This window comes from Chinchilla lanigera, unplaced genomic scaffold, assembly GCF_000276665.1.
Source record: "Chinchilla lanigera isolate Chin_1 unplaced genomic scaffold, ChiLan1.0 scaffold00014, whole genome shotgun sequence".
Taxonomy (NCBI): domain Eukaryota; kingdom Metazoa; phylum Chordata; class Mammalia; order Rodentia; family Chinchillidae; genus Chinchilla; species Chinchilla lanigera.
This window is the reverse complement of record NW_004955415.1, coordinates 22,855,573-22,876,106: the sequence shown is the minus strand read 5'-3', so window position 1 is coordinate 22,876,106 and position 20,534 is coordinate 22,855,573. Positions and strand designations below refer to the sequence as shown.

Here is a 20,534-nt window from a genome sequence, read left to right as displayed (position 1 = left end):
TTTTTTTGGTTTTTTTCTGGTACCGGGAACCGAACTCACGACCTTGCGCTTGCCAGGCAGGCGCTTTTGCCGCTGAGCTAAATCCCCAGCCCCTGGAAGCTCTTTTGTCTCAGTACCTCTAATACTTCGCTCGAAGCTCTTCTCGATTGGATGGTTTGTGCTGAGAAGTCTGCCATGATTATGATGGGCTTTCCTTTATAGGTAATCTGTTTCTTTTCTCTAGCAACTTTTAATAGTCTGTTCTTTTGCTGGAGATCTGGGATCTTGACTATTATATGTCTGAGTGTAGTTTTATTTTGGTTGTGCTTGGTTGGAGTTCTTTAGGCCTCGTTTACCTGTATATCAGGTTCTGTTTCCATACTTGGGAAATTTTCTGCTATTATTTCTGCAAATATTCTTTTTATGTCAGTTGTGTTGCCTCCTGCTGTTTCATTGACCCCTATGAGTTGTATAGTATTCTTCTTTGCCTCATCTTGCAGCTGTTGAATTGATTTTTCCTGGATCCTTGTTGATTTTACAAGATCCTTACTTTCACGGTCACTAGCTGCCATGCTGTCTTCAAAGTCTGAGATTCTATCTTCAGCTTCATTCAAGCGGTTTTGGCAGTTTTCAGTGGAAGCTTTGTTTTCCTGGAAGTCTCTTTGAATCTGGTTCATGCATTCTAAGTCCTTTCTATATCTTTCATTTATTGCTTCCATCCTTTACCTTTGTTTTTCTATTTTCTTATATGTTTCTTCTTCAGACATTTTGAACAGTTCTTTCAATATTATTGTCATTTCATTTTTTTGCCTGAGAGATTATTTCTGATCTCATCTCTTCTATGGCCTTATGGAGTTGTTTCTTTACTTCTGTTGCAATCATTTCAGCTATTTCAGGCATGTGTTTACCAAGTTCTCCTATGTCATTGTCTCCTAGACTTGTTCTGAGTTGGGTGGAGTTCTGGGATTGTGTTTTAGTCCTTCGTTTTGTCATGTTTGCTACCGGATGCAGAAAGCTCAGTTTCCCTCTTCAGTGGCTGCACTGTAGCAAAGTACACAAGTAGCAAAGGCCGCTACTTTCCCTAGTTTTCCTCTTGGTCAAGTTTTTTCCTCAGTGTCCGCTGAGAAGCACTAGTCTGGGGTTTTCTGGCAGTTGTTGATTTGTATCTAGTTATCCCAGGTCTCAGTTGCAAGCATTGGTGTCAGCTGATGGCAGGCCATCTGATCCAGCTCCCCTTGCAGTTCAGGGGATGTGCATGGCCCAGACTTGGGTTACAGTGGTGTGACAATCCTGATCCAATGGACACATGTCCTCAGGCAGTTCAGGGTACAGGCAAAAGTCAGACAAGAACTGCAGGGTCAACAGTTTGTGAACCACCTGATTCTGTGTCTCCAGTCAGTTCAGGACACATACAGGAGCCAAATGCTGGCCAGACGGACAGCAATCACAGACTGCCTGTGCCTGTGACAACTCCACGGAGTCCGGGCACAAGTAAAGAATGGACTCTAACCACAAGACCAGCAGCTCTTGGAGTGCTTACTTACTTGGCGCAAGGCATGCGCAGGGAGGGCCCACACATGAACCTGGTGAGAGTGGTCCATGGGCCTTCTGAGTGAGGACCTCCTGTCTGCCGCTGGTGCACAGAGGGCAGAGACTCACAGTGTAATGGCAGCAGGGTCCTTGGTTGCCCTCTCTACCCCCAGGAAGTAGATGGGAAATACCTGGCTCTCTCCAGGAGTTTCGGTTGGGAACCATGGCGCTGGGAGTGGGTTGCAGTGTGCCTGGTTCTGCTTCTTAGTCTGTTCAGGACATGTACAGACCCGGGCCACTCAGAGCAGTCACAGACTGCCTGTGCCTGTGATCCCCCTCAGGGGGTTTGGGTACAAGTAAAGCACAGACTTGAACCGCGGGACCAGCAGCTGTTGGAGCTCTTGCTCACTTGGTGCAGGACACACACAGGGAGGGCCCACACGTGAACCCTGGTGAGAGCAGTCCCCGGGGCCTTCTGAGTGAGGACCTTCTGTCTGCTGTGGGTACACAGAGGGCAGAGACTCAGACTGTGATCTTTAATTTCTAATTTATTCATTTAATTTTAAAACCTCTTCTCTAGTATGAAGAGGGTTTTTATGGAATCAAATCTAGGGTATTGATACTAATTGAATTTAAAAGCCATGTTGCTCATATTCTAATCACGTAGCAGACACTTAATGAACAGTTTAGTAAGTACCCAATGTTCATGAACTACTGTAATAAAATAGATATTTAAACTAGTATAGAACTTACTGGAGTATAAGTGTAATTAGATTTCCTTTCTATGCAGAGGTCACTTTTTATAAATCAGAAAAAGTGCTATTATGAAAATTCATGCTTGAGGAGAAACAGGCTATTAAATAGTTTTAAAGTATCTTTGGGATATTTATTTTTATTTGTGGAAAAAATAATAATACAATATAATGAAGAACATTATGATAATGAAGAACAATATAATAAATAATATAATGAAGAACAGCTATGTATGTGATCAAAATTCATACCACCAGTGAGGGGCAGATGAATAGCATGTGCCCCTGGATGTGATACCCTGATAAGGACACAACATTACTTGTATAGTATTCCATTTAGAATGATGTAACTTAAACCTAATCATGAAGAAACATCAGAGCAACCAAAAACAAGGAACATGTTATGAAGAGAGAAAAAAGGGTCTGTGTTCATCAAAAACATCTACAGTATAAAAGACAAATGCTACAGAAATGTTCCAGATTAAGTAATATTAAATTTGCAAAATTGGAATATGGTTAGTAAAGTGAGGTATCTTATTATTAATTTACTGAAGTTAATAACTGCATTGTGGTATATAAGGAAATGCTTATTTTTAGGAAATATACACTGAAGTATCTGGGTTAGAGGATATATAGATGTATATATATAATATATGGATGGATGGATGGGTGGATGGTTGGATGGATGAATAGATAGCAAATTACACACAAATGGGCAGAATGTTAACAATATGTGAAATCTTGGTAAAAGTTGTGTGGGTGGATATCTTTCAAACTATTCTATAGGGGCTGGGGATTTAGCTCAGCGGCAAAGTGCCTGCCTGGCAAGCGCAAGGTCGTGAGTTCAGTTCCTGGTACCGGAGGGGGGAAAAAAAAAAAACTATTCTATAATTTTCATATTATTTTTCAATAGAAAGTTTCAAACTATGCCAATCTTACTTGCATATTACAGCACACTGGATAACTTTCCTGGCCTTTGGTCATTGCACTTGAAATAATGCAGTTCAAAAAATAATACTTTTGATTTATAACCTGATCTTCTTTGGGTGAATGGTACATGCCTCCAAAATATCGTCTTTTTTCACTGAGTTCTTAACTAGATTGACCATAAAGTACTCAAACAATATTATATCTCTTACAGTATTTTTCAGACCCTTCCTATTGCAGTAAATCTTATTTTCTGACTGGCTATAGAGTTTCAGCTTTTTCATTGTTAAAGTCCTGTCATTCTAATTTTGCTCAATTTTCTGTTTTGAGTTTTTAATTTACTCAGAAAATATGTTTGTAGATATTCCTCTGCCTTGTGTGCCAAATCTTGTGCCGTACTTTGTTACATGGTTATGAAACAGGACAGATGTTGCCCATGTCATCTTTTCCCTTGCTTATGCCATTATTTTCCTGGGATTAGACAGTGGTTTCTTAATTATCACCACAAAAGCACGAGCAACAAAAGAAAAGTAAGGTGTCATCAAAAATAAGATGTCATCCTCAAGAAAGTGAAAAGGAAAAATAATTTCATACCATGTATTTGGTAAGAGCCTTATATCCCTGAAAATATTCATATAGAAAGATCTTCAGTAACTCAGTAATAGGAAGACACAAAACAGACAAGGGGCTAAAAAGAGGCTTCTTTTCCAAAGAAGATATGTATAGCAAATAAATATGTGAAGAAATGATCAATGTCGGTAGTCATTAGAGAAATGCAAATAAAAAACACCATTAAATCCTACTTTCCACCCCAAAAGATGGCTATAATAAAAAAGTTGAACAAATGTAATGGATGTGGAAAAATTGGAACCCTCATATACTGCTGGTGAGAATGCAAAAATGGTACATTTCTAGCAAAAATTTTGTCAACATATTGCTTATATACTGAGACTTTCTGGGAGGTGGAGTTTGAGGGCTATAGACTAATTGATCTGGTGGAGGAAATTTGAAGGCTGCTTTGTATTCAGGTTGTGACACAGGTAGTAAGATTTGGGAATGAAAAACAGTAAAAAAATTTGAAAACTTAAATTTGCATTCAAAAAGAACCGTAGGTGAAGTTGGGGCCAAAGGAAGTGTGGTTACTGAAATTAGTGCCATGGAGAAGACACCAAGTACTTTGAACTGGAACAAAAAGCAACATGCATTGAGGGCATATGAGGAATCAGCAAAATTCTGCCTGAGGCAGGCTCAAGGGTATAATGTAAATCTTTCATTTGTAAAGGGATACCTTGGGCTGCCTACTCAAGGAGGACCTCCTAAGGAATTGGTTCCCTAGAGTTCATTTCACCATCCAAGTATTCAGAGGGCACTGCAGCCAGGACCAGGGAGACCAGTACTGCTCACTGTAGCCCCAGACCTTAGCATCATCTACGTGATACCTAGTTATACCAGCATGTGGAATGTAAGAGTTGTGGGGTCAACCCAGATTTCAAAGGAAGTCCTCAAGGGCCAGGCAATGTGCCCCTGAGAGGTGGGTCTATGAAGCTGTGGAAATGAAACCAAAGATGCAGTGAAGACCCCAGAGAGCTGGAGAGGCTAGGAATGGAATATCTACCCAGGAAGGCCATGAATGGAGCCAGCCCAAGAGAAATACTGTGTGGGCTGCAACCAGCAAGGCCAGAGGGATGGGGCCACGCAGACACTCTGGAATTCATATCCCACCACCCTATGCTCTGGATAATGGACATGGAGATAGAGGACAGAATGGTTTCTCTGCTGAGTTTGAGTCTTGTTTTGGTCCTGTTCTTTTCTATCCCCCATTCGTTTCTTTTTTTTTTTTTTTTTCGGTACCAGGAATCGAACTCACGACCTTGCGCCTGCCAGGCGCTGTGCCACTGAGCTAAATCCCCAGCCCCCGTTTCTTTTAGAATAGGAATGCTATTTTATCTTGGGAGCACTTACCATGTGTTTGAATTTTTGAAGTGTTCACAGTTAAGAATTTACCTGTAGTCTCCGGGAAGACTTTGGACTTGAACTTTTGAGCAATGCTAGAATTATACCTGTCAATCTTAATTATCAACCTGACTGGATTAGAAGAACTCTGGAGAGGTGATTGGCTCCTGTGAACGTGATACTCATCAGTGGATCAGTCCACTCATGGTCATAGCTGAATGTGCTGTGGCAATGGGGCCTTGCTAGAGGTGATAGTTACTGGGGTTGTCTGTGAAGGACATATTTCTTGGTAATGCTCTTCCCCTGAGCTGTTTCTCAGCTGCCATGAAGTGAGCAGCTTTGCTCTGCCATACCCTTCCACTGTGTTTCTTCCTTGGACCTAGCTGGCCACAGACTGAAACTCTGAAACTGTGAGCCAAGTCAAACCTATCATTCTTTAAACTGTAGGTGTCGGGTATTTTGTCCTCACAGCAGGAAAGCTGACCAATACACTCATCAACTGATGAATGGCTAAATAAAATTTCATGTATTTATACAATGAAATGCTCTTCAGGTATAAAAAGCAAGACAGGGCTGATACCTACTATGACCTGGAATAGAATTCATACCATGAATTTTGAAAACAGTAAGCTAAGTGAAAGAAATCAAACACAAAAGGCCAAATATTAGTTGGGTAAGGTGGTACACTATGGGAAACTGAATCAGGAGAGTCACAGGTTGGCTCCATGTGGGCAATTTAGTGACTTAGTGAGACCCTTTCTCAAAAGGAAAAACAAAACAAACAAAAAACTGGGGAGGTAGCTTAGGGTGAAGGTGTGAAGGCCCTGAGTTCAGTCCCCAGAGCCACAAACATACATCTAAAGCCAAATATTGTATGATTTCATTTATATTAAATATCTGCTATTAGAAAATCCATAGAGACACAATGCAGATTGGTGGTTTCAAGGAGAAGGAGGATAAGGAGCGACTGCTAATGGGTACAGGATTTCTTTTTGAGGTGATAAAAATGTTGTGAAAGTAGAAATTTGCACAACTTTGCAAATGTACTAAATTGAACACTTTCTTAAAGAGTGAGTGTTTTAATGTATGTAGTACATCAGTAGAGCTGTTAAAATAACAACCAGTATAATTCACTGTATTACCAAAATAAAGGATAAAAGCATGTGTTCATCTTGCGACTACTATATGATCATTTTAACTTTCATTCATTATACAAATTTTAATACCAGAAATTAGGAATTTTCTCAATCTGACAAGGGGCACCTACCAAACAACAATAGCTAATATTGTGCTAGTCAGTGAAATACAAAACACTTTCTTTCTAACACTGAGAACAAGTAGAAAGGAGGTCAACTCTCATCACTTCTATTCAGTATTTTACTGGAATCCCTAGTGAATATGGTAAAGCAAGTAAAACGAGTAAGAGACAAAAGTTGGAAAAGAAGTAATAAAAACTATATTATTCTCAGATGACATATAGTGAATCTAACAAATGATATGCAAGACCTGAAAACTGCAAAACCTTGATGAGAGAATGAAAGAAAACCTAAAGAAGTGGAGAAATATGCCTTGTTCATGGATTGAAAAACTAATGATGTCAGAATAGCCATTCTTTCCAGATTATAAGATTTTTGACAGGCTAATTTTAAAATTTATATGGAAATTGAAAGATCCTTAAATGGAAAAATCAACTTTAAAAAAGAGGAGCGTTAGAGGACTTATCTGGTGGACTTTTCTCATTTCCCATAAGGCTACCGCAGTCAAAGCCTTGTTCCCTGGTCAAACCTGAACTCGTATCAGAAGCTCCAAGGTCAGCAAGAGCACCAGCTCAGTTTTCTGAGCATTTCAAGGGAAGGAAAGTACTGGGTTTGATAATGCAGCAATCCCCCTCTCCTAACACTGTAGAAATTATCAAAATAGTATCTCAAAATACAGATGGGAGCTCATATCTCAAGGAGAAATAGGAGTGGTTCAATGTGGGGGTCCAGAGTAAATCACTGACAGTGTGGGTGGTGTTCATCATCAGAGGAAAGAATTGTCTTTACTATAAAGACTTCCATAATGACAAATGAAAAGTTGTATACTCAACAACTTCAATTAAATATTATTTGAAAAAGAATGGATCCTAACGTGTCTTGATTAGCTTTTTCACAAGCGTACCTAAGTGTTTTATGTACTTGAATTAGAGTACTGTATGCATTTGAAACTGTTAGCATATTATTCTTTATGTTCACTCAACATTTTGTAAAAGATATTTTATTAGTGTCTGTTAATTTTACAAACTATTGGGTTTCAATGTGGTATTTTCATATATACACATAACATATTTTCATTATATTTGAATTACCTATTACCACTGTTACTGTCACTGACACCCTTCCCCACTGCTCTTACAGCATTCTCTCTCCTTCCTCCCATTTCCTCCTCCTTAATTAGTAATAGTCTTCTTCTACTTTCATATCATCTTTAGATTCCACATACGAGGGAAAACGTGACACTTGTCTGTCTGAGCCTTGCTTATTTTCCTTAACTTAATATTCTTCAGTTCCATCCTCTTCCCTGCAGATGACATACTTTTCTTCTTTCTATGATTGAATAACACTTCATTGTGTGTGTATGTGTGTGCACAGTCATGTGTGTGCCACATTTTGTTTATCCATTCATCTTGATATTTATCAAGCATTACCAGTATTAAACTATTGAAAACATATAATTTCTAGTAACTATCATGGGTTTCCCATAATTTCACTTTGTTTTAGTTGTTTACGGATGGAAAGAATTTATCACACAAAACTGCTGTTTTAAGGAAATGATTTTTCTGAAATTGAATGAGAATCAGTGAAACCATAATAGCACAGTTATCTATTCTTAATTCTCTCTCTTTTCTAATTTATAGGGTCTTTGCTATATAACTTGCTTAATGAGTGCTCCCTACTCCTAAACGTAAAAAAATAACCAAAGTAAAACAGATAACTTTGTGGTATTGAGCCACGAAGATAGTAAAAGACTATTCATAATCTACATTTAGAAAATAGAAGGTCAAAGTGAGTATAGAGTGGGGATAAATGCTTAACTACATTTTTTTTCATTATATATATATATATATATATATATATGTTCTCTGTGTGTGTGTGTGTGTGTGTGTGTGTGTGGTGTAGGGGACTGAACCAAAGACCTCATGCATACTAGACAAGGCCCCTACTAGTGAGCTGCACCATCACCCTGGAAATCTTCATGACCATGAGTTTTCTCAGACTAATGCCTAAAAGCCTCATCAAGCCATCCTAAATATTCATCTAAATAAAGCAGTTTATAAAACATTAATGAGAGGTTCCTGTAATCTAAGGTAAAGCCCCAAGATAACTTCCAGAATTAAATAAATTCTTTTCTGTACCTTAGAAAACAAAAACATTATGTTTCATGAATGAAGCCAATATAAAAGTGTACTTGGAGAGTTATTCCACTTATATGAAGTTCTGGCAAAACTGATGTGTAGTTAACAGAAATCCAAAAATTCTCAACAAGGGGGCCTAAGGTAATTTGAGGAATCATAGAAATGTTCTTTATGGAAAGTTTTCTCTTTGAATTTTGGTTTTGTGGGTATACAAATTGTCAGAAGTCATCAAACCCTTTATGCATCTATGCATTTTATTATATGTAAATTCTGCCTCTATTTTTAAAATCTGAAAAAAATGGTATTAACAAGACCATACATACAGAGGTTGTGGAATGACTGAAAGAATGAGCTTTGGATGTGGATTTTGATCCACAGTCCCTGCTTTATAACTTGGGAAGGCTACACTTCTGATCCCTGCTTATCTTTCAAGAGAAAATACTACTGATGCTTAGATAGCATGCTGAAACTAAACTGAATAATGTAAGCAAATTCCATGTAATAGATGCTGCATAGGTTATGGTGGGTGGTGGGTGGTGGTGGTGGTGGTGGTGGTGGTGGATGGTAGAGATGATGAAGAATCTGTCCGGGTCCTCATGGCACAGCTCCCTGGGCCTCATTTACACTGGAATTGTGCTCTCAAATGTGCCATTTACCTTGACTATAGTAAATAATACTGGGAGGACTGCAGAAAATTGAAAAAATGAAAAACAAACTGTAAGAGAGAAATTTCTTCGCCTTCAAGTTAATTTCTAACAGTAGTTAGTAAATATATTTTGGCCTAATTGGTCTCATGCCATCAGTCTCTTTTGGATAACTCATATGATGTTGCTCCATAAGCACTGATAAATCTATGTGGTCCAATAAAATCACATGAATTTATTAGTACGGAATTATTGGACAGTATTTTAGATTTATTAAGAGCCACCTAGGTACAACTTGGCCTTCACCTAAAGCAAATTTTAAAGTGCTTTTGATAATGAAGTCCTCATGTTACCCAGCAACACAGTTTCTGATCTCTGGCAAGAAGTCAACTGCCTCAGGATGGTAGGTTAGGTGCCACCAAAAAGTTATTTGCTAAGAAAACATCCCAGACAGCTAAATTTGGCAAGTGTACTTACAGACCACAAAGAAACGTGGCTAATCTGTGATTTCACTTGTACCTTTTAAGTTTGCCTAGAATTTCAACTGTAGATAATTGTGTTTCTTTTTCATGTTCTTAAGGCTGCCAGTAGGATATGTTGGGTCTGTTTAGAAAGTCTTTTAGACCAACAGAAGATTGCAGAAAATTGAGTACGTGAAAAACAAACCATAAGACAGAACTTTCCTCTGCCTCAACTTAATTTCCAAGTGTAGTTGCTAACTTTATTTTGGCCTAATTAGTCTTACACCATCAATTTCTTCCAAATGATTCATCCAACATTGCTCCAAAGCAATAAATGGAATAACCACAAAGATGGAATTCACCATGTTGGCAAGAATCTAAATCTCAGAAGTATAAACTATTTATTCAAATAAATCTCATTTTAATCATGGTATATAGTTAGATCTGCACAAAGATAAATGTCTATTACTTGGACTTATAGACTTTCCCATATTTTTTGAAAGGAAATGATCAATTTTTTTTGTTATGGCAGCATGAAATAATGTAAACAGTTTCTGTACCTCTACAGAGTTACATAGTTATCAGTCACAGCTGTGAGTTTAACATTAGGATATGGCTTTGTTACCGTCTACTACTCAATACTGGGGCAAATCTGTGCCTTTCCAAGCAAACATGTGCCTGCCGTTGGCCCACAGGACACATCGCTATGGTGCACATGTGCATAAGACAAGTGTGCTTCAGAATGATTGACTTTATTGCCCCCAGCCCGTGAGTGATACCCACACCATTCTACATAATGGTGTTTTCTCCTTTTGAAAGCAGTAGACAAATGATAAAAGGAATGTTCTTTGGTTTGTTTTTTTTTTAATATCAAGACAAGGCTAGAATCTTCATCGTATCATTCTTAATTTGTGCTAACTTCCTAACTTGAAACAAGCTATTGGTTTCTGTAATTGTAAATATTTAGGATCCCCTTTTGATTTTGTGTTATAAAAGCTTTTGTTGCATTATTTCATTTAAATAAGTCATAAGAATGGAATGTGCTAAGAGTACAGTATATGTGGAAGTACTGATGACCACATAGGGTCTAGCACATAGTAGCCATTTGATGTGATTCCATGTTGAGCTTTAGGACAGAACTTTAAGTCAAAGATAGTTTAGACACAAGATTTTGTCCCCATTGTCCTTCCCTCCCAGTAGCATCTATATTTGAGGCTACAAGCTGGATTAATCAAATCAGCTTTGTGATTAAAACTCACAAAATTTTTAGATTTACACAAGATACTGTATTTTACATAGAACATACATATGAGATCTAACCATTTTAAATTTTTATAAAAATGATTTCTTCCTGATTTTTTTTTCTTTCTGTAAGAGCAGAAGGTTTAATACCACTTCTATGTGGCAGAAATTGGTTGGAACCATGTGTTAGCCATTCTCTTTGGTGAGCCCTGGGCTCTTCTTTGACACTCTTACCGCTAGCCTGCTATACTTCTAAATGCCTTGGTTGTTCAAATTTGTGGCATTTAAGTGTGACCCCTGTTATAGATTTGAGCCCTCAACAAAGTCTACCTGCTGTAATACATTTTCATTCCAGTATCATTCACTGAAAAAAGTTAATTTTTTTTCATTTTTACATTTTTTTGTTAGTATGTGTTTGTGATGTGTAATGACTATGTTCATCATGGGGAGTATACATCTCACATCTTAATCTTTTATACTTTCCCTTCTTTCCCTTCCCTTTCCTCTCTCTCCATCCCTAAAAGATCTGCATCTTCTGTCTTTTATTTTTAAAATATAATTTTGGTCTTTTTAAAAGTCTATGAGTGTCCATTCTGTTTAACCCTGAAGATTAAAATTCTTTCATGACACTATATATAGTTGTATATGATTTTTATGTCCTGTATGTGAAGCAGTACTGTAAATTGGTGAAAGCTCAACATTTTAGTATTAAGTAATCGAGACATTTGACCAAGGCTGAGCTCTTCTATTTACATTCTTTTCAAATACTTCTGGATGCAATAAATGGTAGGTACCGACAATTTACTTTTATGTTCCTGAGCTGTCATCACTGTGCTGTGTATGTTTGGGTTGTACTGTCTGCTGCAGTGTTGAAAGAGTAAAAGGAAACTTCATTTAGTATGAGGGTTATATTAACAACTTGCTGTTAGGAGATACTCAAAGTACTTCGAAGTAGCTTTTCCTTAACTTGAAATAGAAAAGTAATATTATTTTAAATATACCTTTATAATAAATGAGAAACCCAAAAATTCCATGACTTCTGTCACTAAGATGGTGGTTCTTAGTGATACTACATTTTAAACAGTGCAGGTATGGGGACAGTAAGTGCAAAAGTCCTCAACTAGAAGTGTGCCTGGTATGTTGGAGACACAGTGAGGAAGCCAGTTTTAGTGGGTGAGAGTAAGTGATGCAGGACCAGATCATGTAGTTTCTTATTGGTCACTGTCAAGATTTTGGCTTTTCCTTTGAGATGGGAGCCAGAGGCATGCATTTTAAGAGAACAGTACAGTTGCTGAGAGGGAGGTGAGGATTAGGTCATTGTCACTCAGATGACAATGGGCTAGAGCATTAACCACACAAATGGTGAGAAGCTGTTAGTTTCTGTATGTGTTCTAAGATAGAACAAGGGGATTTGCTGATGTAGGGGATAGAGTTGTAAGAGAAATAAAGACGCAGTGATAGTTCCTAGGATTTTGGCCTAAATGATTAGAAGAGGAGAGTTGCTATTCGGGTAAAGGGGAAGAAGATTTGAGGGAAGTAGCAGGAGCTCAGTTTTGGACATGCTCATTCTGAGATGTGTGTGGGAATCACATGGCCGAGTCTAGTAGGTAGTTGGATAGACATGTCTAATGAGAGGACTGAGCTGGAGATGCACACTGCGCACAGTTGGATGAGATCACCAAGGGAGTGAACACCAACAGGAGGAAAGTCTTGATGAACTCTGATAGTTCTAAGTTGGAGAACCAGCCACAAAGACTAAGAGGTCGTGGCCGCAGAGGTCAGGAGAGATGCCACGAGAATGTGGTGTCCTACACACCAGTGGAAAAAGAGTTTTAAGAAATATGTGATCAGCTTAATCAAATGCTATTGCTGGGCCCTTTGAAATTAGGGGTGAGGATTGGTCTATTGGATTTACCATTAAAAGTCATTATTTATCTTGATGAGAGGGGCTTTAGTGGAGTTATCAAAGCAAAACCTTGTAGATGTTTACAGAGTGTGGAAGGAAAGAATCTGAGGTGACAAGTACAGACAACTTTTTCAAAGAGCATCGCTGAACGTGGAAGTAAATGGAGACTAGAGGAGGAGGAAGCTTTAGAGAGTTATTACTCTTACCGCTGCTACAATGGAAGCAGATGCTTTGCTTCATATCTAAAATACTATACACATGTATTTCTACAAAACGAATGGGAGGAAAGGGGTCCAGTTTATTGAACCCCGGGGCATCCCAACATGTAGTGGTTGGGGAAGTGAGAAAGAACAGCAAAGGAAGCTGAGGTTCAATTTTGGAATAAAAGGGAAGTCTTCACAGCACATCGTTTGTAGCAGTTCTAGTTCAATTTTGGAATAAAAGGGAAGTCTTCACAGCACATCGTTTGCAGCTGGCATTAAAGGAAGCATCCCTTGATATTTGGGATGGCTGCCTTACACAAAGTCACTGAGGTTTCTTGATCTGAGACTGTGCGAACCTCTCTGTGCTCTTGTGCCTGACTAGCTGTAAGAAGCATTAAGTGAGACAGAGCAGTGAGTTTGCCGTATTTCCCAGATATTTGCACATGCCCCCCGCCCCGGCCCCCTTTTTCTTGATAGAGCCTCTAGGGAGCCAGCAGAAGTCAACTTGGGAAATGCTGCTACCTACATGTCAGCACTTTACTGATTCTTTGGCATCGAATGACTCCCATCAGTGAGAAGCCAGGAAGCAGATGATTTTGACAAGAACTTTCTTCCATTAAAGCCTCTCTTATCAAGATAAATAATGACTTTTAATGCTAAATCCAATAGACCAATCCTCACCCCTAATTTCAAAGGGCCTGGCAATAGCATTTGATCAAGCTGATCACACATTTCTTGAAACTCTTCTTTTTCCTTTGGTGTTTAGGATAATGCATTCTCGTGGCATCTCTCCTCACCTCTGTGGCCATGACCTCTTAGTCTTCGTGGCTGGTTCTCCAACTTAGAACTATCAGAATTCATCAAGACTCTTTTCCTGTTGGTGTTCACTCCCTTGGTGAGTTTGTTGGTGGTTTTTAGTTTTACATCTCCCAAATTCCTCACTGACAGATCAACTGAGATTCTCAGGAAGTAGTCCATTACACAAGTAGTAGTTTCCTTCTTTATGATGGATTAAACATTAGCCTTGCATTCTTTTTCAAATACAAGAGATGCTCTTTTCAAGCTGTAGTAAATTCTTTGTTATCTGGCAGCTTACCAAGTAGAAGACTGTAACTGACGTTTTGGATTTTCATCTACTATAAATCATCAGGATGCTGAGACCTCCCTACAAGACTCTATGGAAAAGATACGGAACTCCTGTTTTAACCAAGGAAATGGTGGCCCAGACCTTGAAGGGATATCCCCAGCATCTGTAGAGGGCTTGGGCTCCATTGCACCTCCATTGGCAGGGCTCAGCTGGATTCCCTCCTCTTAATTTAGTACCTCCTGCACTTCAGAGAAATGTCAGAGATATTAAGCTACTTTTCTGAGGTCTCATAACTGCAGTTTGAGACCACATAATATTAACTTCATGAACATGCTTTTAACCACTTAGTTGTTAGGAGTTAAGTAAACTGGAAATGTATATTTGAGACTTCTGGCATATAAATGCTTTTCTAAGAAAAACAAGACTGTAGCAGATCCCTAATGGAGTGAATATAAAGAAAAAAAGAGGTCCGAGACTTGGGAGCTCCCATGTTTATACACTGGGAAGATGAGGAAGAACGAGGGAAAGAACAGAGAGGCTGATGGAGAACCAGGTGAGTGTGGTATCCTAGAAACCAAGAGGAGAGACAGTCAGGGAGGAGAGATGTCACCTTTATTAGATGCAGCTACAGGTCCTGTGTGGACACTTCAGTTACTGTAATGAGTGGAATGGAGACACAGTCACATCCTCCAGATGAGTCTAGAGCAATAAAGAACATACTTACTTAATCACGATTATGTTGCTAATGTTAAATGCTCACTTAGTCTCCCTGCTACATAATTTAAAAAATAAAGAAAAATGACAAGGGGGGAAAGAGTCCAGTATTGGTCCTAAAAAAATCCTCCTGAAATACAGCTACTTTACATTACTATTAACATTTTGTAACTGTGATTTTTGTGTATGATTATAGTTCTGTAAAATATACAAAATGGTATATACTGATTTTTAATTCAGTAGTTTGTGTAAAAATACTACATGTTCGTCTGAAAATATTTGAAAGAGAAAATTAAAAAATATTTCAAAAATAAGAGTAAAGAGTGTAAAAGATCTCTACAGTCTTAGTGCACACCATTAACACTATGGTATGAGGTATGTATTTCCACATGGTCTGTGTGAAATGCCTATCTTCCTTATCTAAGAAATAGTCCAGGGACAGGTTTTTGTCCTGGAGAAAGCACAAATTCCCAGGGAAGGCTAAAGATCCGGCCTCCTGAGCCTCCCTCAGACACTCCGACATAGAGAACCTCAGGATGCTCTCAGAGTACTACTCAGAAGGGTTAGGTTGAGTCTAAGGAGGTGAGAAAAACTTTTAGGAGATTCTTGAGATTCTAACTAGTTCTGGAAAGGACTATCAACAACAACAGAAAGAAAATTTGGACTTCTGTGGTTTTAAAAAATTATTTAAACATCATGTATAGGTACATTCTAATGTAAAACTATATGGTATATCAGAATCAGAAAGAACTCTGAATTGAGACAAATTTTTTATTTTTACCTATAAGAATATTGAAACCTAGAAAGCTAGTGACTTCCTCATTCACAGACGATTCCAAACCATTAGCAGCAAAGGCTCAAACCTACTTCTCTGAGTATCAGGAACACTCTGAAACTGGTAAAATTTATGGCAGTAGCTTTTCTAAGCAAGCCCTGTTCCTTCCCCTTCCCCTTGAAAACTGCTTTGTCATAGGCTTCCTGCAGAAAAAGATGTGTCTCTTCATGGAGCTAGATTTAGAATCCTTTTTCAGGGTTAGACTTTGTGGGAGTAAGGAGAGCCCTAAATTTGGAGTCCAGAGGCATTCATTCACATCTCAATTTTTCCACTTCCTTTCTGACCATAAGCAAACCACATAGCCATTCTAAGTCGTGCTTTTTTTTCACCTGAAAAATAAGTATAGCATACATATTTCTGCCCATTGGGGTATTTTGAGGAGATCTTATCAGTGCAAAAGCAGTGTAGAAACCTAAAGCATTCTTTAAATACAAGGACTTGTTATTTTTATTAAGATTGCACAAGGAATGGGTTTCTTCATCCTACAAAGACATAATTACTTTCAGAGTGTTCCATGTGTGTTTCATTCTTCCCCCATAGTAGGTGCAGAGTAAATATTTGCTAAATAGTGGAGAGCTTTTATCATCTTTAGAAAAAGGAATATTCATGATAATTCTCCGTGGGAGTAGTGGGATAATAGTTACGATAGGGCGTGCCGTGTTTATGTGGGTTCCCTCATGGGGCTTTTAAGCTAAAAATAGGAGGAAACTTGTCTGATGTTGCCTCTGACTGAAGTGTGGTGTCAGAAGGGATGGTAAAAGAAGAAAGGCAAAGTGGCCGTGCAAGTGGAACAACATGCTGTTCTCATCAGACATTATTTAATCTTATTTTAAGGCTCCTTGGACGTGATATTTATATGTGAGAACAATAGAACATTTGCCCTTTATGTAGCCTTGTTTCGGTGCTAACAATGAAACTTACAGTAATGCTGTCTTTGTGTTTTGTCCTCATTTGGCAGTACATCTTTTATGGCACCCTTGTTTTAAATGTGGAAAACAAGGTAGGGGCAACGTACAGTAAAATGACTTACATATGGCATCAATTCCACATTTTGTTGATATTTCTGATTTGTTAGGTTAAACTTGAGATTTCTGTCTTCAGATTCCTCTGTCCTATTTATTACTTTTAATTTAAGACTGTGATGGACTAGATATAAATACTCATTTTTTAAAAATTCATTAGCAGTGTGTATAAAACCTAAGCAAAGGCAGCATCAGACAATGTTACAGTTCTGAGAGGAAACTCTAGAGATCTTCTCACCCAGAGTCCTCATTTTACATTGCCCAGTATTACATGGTTTAGGAAATGAGCACCTAGCGCTTTTGGCCTATAGTAAGTGGGTTTTATTCCATAAATTATATAGATCACCCCAGACTATATTAAGAAAGTTCATGTGAAGTTGTCAGCTAGTAGAATACATATGCTTTTGGGATGAGATCTGAAGACCAAACTATTTTTAGAGTAGTTAACTACATTCCAAGGTTTAGTGCCACACACAAAGAATTCCCAGAATATATTTATTCATGAGTTGTGTCTCCTTGAAAGACAGCTCTTAAAAGCGGTGGGGAGGAACTTTTGAGAAATGCACAGAGGTGGCAGTGTCTCCTGATTCAACTCATTAAAAAAGAGGAAAAAAAATAAAACCCACAGTAGAAACCAGGCAGTGGGAGTTAACCAGTCACATGATCCCAGCCCTTCTCTTTGGAATCTGGTCCTTAAAGTCTATCATGTACATGCAAAGAATCTCCAGGGTTGTTATTATCGTGTCAGGTAAAAATTCAAAATGTAAAGATACAAGGGATTTGAAGTGGTATCTCAATTCACTTAATAGCCTAATCAAGTGGAAAAATGAAGAAACTGGGTCAGGAGATACTTTTAAAAATCTAAGAATCTTCACTATGGCCTTTTAACCAAACTGATTGGTCATGCTAGTTAAAACACTTGCAATTCTTCATATAAATAAACATAGCACTGAGGAGAATATTTTGATCACTTACCTATCCATTGAACATTTCCAAAATTTGCTTTTGTGTGAAGTGTTTTGAAGTATTATAGGTAATACTGAGATACATGTAAGACAAGCTTCTGCTTCCAAGCAACTTTCAACTAACAGAGACCTAAAAACTCAAGAAAAAGTCAAACCAGCTTCTCTTAAAAAATTGGAGGGGATGTAGAACATTTTTTGTATAGCTCTCACAGTATATATGACATCTTCACAGAAAGCTTCAAGTGCATCTTGGCTTAAACTTTTTCAGACTAAGGTCACTTAATTTCTGATGAGTCAGAAAATCATGTTGATGGATGAAACTGGTGAAGTATTGACATTTTGGATAGTTAACCATTTTAATCTTAACTCGAACATCATTCTAATATGTTTTATAATTGCAAAGTCCTCCTGAACTAGATGGTGATTTGGGAAGGACAGAATCCTTAGAAGTTCATCTTAACAAGTAATTTGTCTAGTTGACTATTTCTGTTTTAATCAGAGATCTCAGTTTATACAAATCTAAATGTGTATGTGTAGTATTTTGCCCAAGTACTGATAATAAATATCTCAAAACCATTGCCATCTGTTCTGATTTTGCCCCCTTTCCCCTTTCTAACTTTCTTGACACTTAATGGTTTTCTGGCTTAGCTAACTGTTCTGTCTGAAACTTGATAGAGGTGGGAATATCAGCGGTAAATTTGGATTGGCTATTGGATTTTGTCAATCTCGGGATTGACATCAAATACTCTGGTCCGTGGAGCAGGAGTGTGTTCCTTCCAGCTTTGGTCATTTTTCTTAGTGGGAGATCCACTGCTTTTTGACCTACATTCCTTGGACAATTTTCAGACTTTCTTTGTGAACATACTGTCACTCTTCAGTCTTTTCAGCAGTTAGTGTAGTCACCCCTGCATCTCCAGTGACCGGTGCTGTGCTTGCCATTAGCAGATGCAAAGGAAATATTCCCAGAGTGTACTTTTAGCTGCGTGAAGGTTACCATCACTACGATCTGTAGATGCTCAAAAGCAAAATGATTGCATGAAGTTCTGGAGTTTGCTCCACCTTTATCAGATGGAGGGGACACCATCAGCACTTCTGACATCTCCTCTTTCCTTCTCTGCAGACTCACATCTCAAGACTCCCTCCTGGTGCGGTGGCAGGACAGTCGGTTGCAATCGAAGGTGGGGTTTGCCGCTTGGAGAGCCCAGCGAACTGACCCTGCTGGCTGAGCGTGAAGTATCGGCGGCGAGGCATTTCAGAACATGAGCTTTTGGGGGGTTTTAAAGCTCCTTGTTTTATAATTCGCATTGGAACCTTGTGCACCGCTCAAAACACAAGTGCTGCTGTAGTTAGCGCTTAGTGATGCGCGGACCTTTGGTGGGTGCCGGACGGTGTGTGGATGTGTGAGTGTGTGTGTACGCGCATATGTGTGCGGTCTATGTGCTTGCTTCTCCCTCGATGAAATAGAATCTCCTCATTGTGTAACCAATGACTGGGAATGATCGTCTTTACAAAACGTGTGCTTTAACTGTTTACAAGTAAAACCTAAGGTTGCAGGAAACATTTTTTATTTCATAAAGAGTAAGTACCAACTGTCATTGATGTAATGTGTCTGAGCTGAAGAGTAAATCTACTTGTTTAAATGATTTGACAGTGGTCGTGCTCCATTTAATAGCAGTAATAAGTAATAAGGTGTTTTTATTTGTGAATCAGTTTAAGTAGATCTTGTGGTAACTTAAACTGTGGTCTTCTTCCCTCATTTGGGGCATTTTTCTTTAACAAAGAGTGGTTTCAGTGAAACAATCCAGCAGAGAATTAAGGTCAGAACCTTTTTAAGTAATAGTCTTATTGATAAAGTTTGTACTTCTTCCCTCTGCTTTTCTAAGATTCAGTACTGCTTAGCTTTGAGCTGTATGTAATGTATTATGAAAGACTATGTAAAGAGAACATACAGTAACGCACAGTCCTTAATTGTGTATAGTGGAATGTTATTTACAATGTAACACTGTAAATAAGAAAGCAGAGTTTATGGGAAAATTCAATATTATCTTTGTTTCTTGTTTAAATATATTTTTAAGATAAAGACACAAAAATAAAAAAAAAGTATTACCAGGTTTGGTGCCTGACTCCTCTTCTTGGACTAATATATTATGCTTGGAATCTTAGATTGAAGATGAATTTTTTTCATTTCGTTTGTAAAAAGTTGCTTGTTCCAGAAATCATGCCAATACCTGTCTTGCTGTTTCAGTGATTCAAAACCCGGTCTTACCTCTGTTCAGCTGGGATGGACAGTAGCAAGATGAAAGTTGAGCTGACTGCATGATTAAATCCTCTATATAGAAATCCCTAGAATTTTCATTGCAGTTTCATAAGTCACCATGGGAAGGAATGGGAACACTTTTCTTTGAAAAGTCATAGTGGCCCTGAAAGCTCAATGGTTTCAGCTGATAAATTACTTCTAAATGTTATATTTAGGCCTCCTGGAGCCACATAAGAAAACCGAGTCTTTCCTTTTGATTTTTTATGTAAGAAGTGGTTATCAAGAAGATACTAAAGATAGACTTGCTCAGGGGGGAGGAAGTTTGTCTGCACCATATAATCATGGCTCTGGGCAGTAACTGATAAAGCCTCAGATAAAATTATACACTTGACATCGATGTATGGCCAAATTATAAAGGAAAGACAACCAAAATGGAGTGGGTATAAATATGAATGATTTGAGAGTTGCTGATTTATATTCCTCACACAGGCAATTACATTTGTCTCGCTGTGTTCTCGTAGACAGGTTGGTGCCGTGGTATCTGTTTCTCATTCTTAATGAGGCTGAGAACTTAGGAAGAGATGGGCTGGCTGGTGGAAGCCTTTGGTTTCAAAAGCTTTCAGAGACCTGTTACCTGTTGGTAGGATGTTTCCAGGAGCTGGG

At 38.4% G+C, this 20,534-nt stretch overlaps 1 protein-coding gene across 2 annotated transcripts in view; it reads left to right on the top strand.

The window, feature by feature from the left end:
- The window catches only part of Tasp1 (taspase, threonine aspartase, 1), a 235,351-nt gene extending 215,626 nt beyond the window's left edge, over positions 1-19,725 (top strand). The window contains exons 14-15 of one of the 2 annotated variants that reach the window (XR_001233252.1): positions 13,758-13,886; positions 18,735-18,825. Coding sequence is in view for 1 of the 2 variants with exons in the window: in XM_005380885.2 (XP_005380942.1) it covers positions 18,735-18,827 (93 nt within the window). In the remaining variant the exon portion in view is untranslated. Of the gene's footprint in view, positions 1-13,757; positions 13,887-18,734 lie in introns of both variants that reach the window. The other variant, XM_005380885.2, reaches the window with a different exon arrangement.
- The last annotated feature ends 809 nt before the right edge of the window (positions 19,726-20,534 follow it).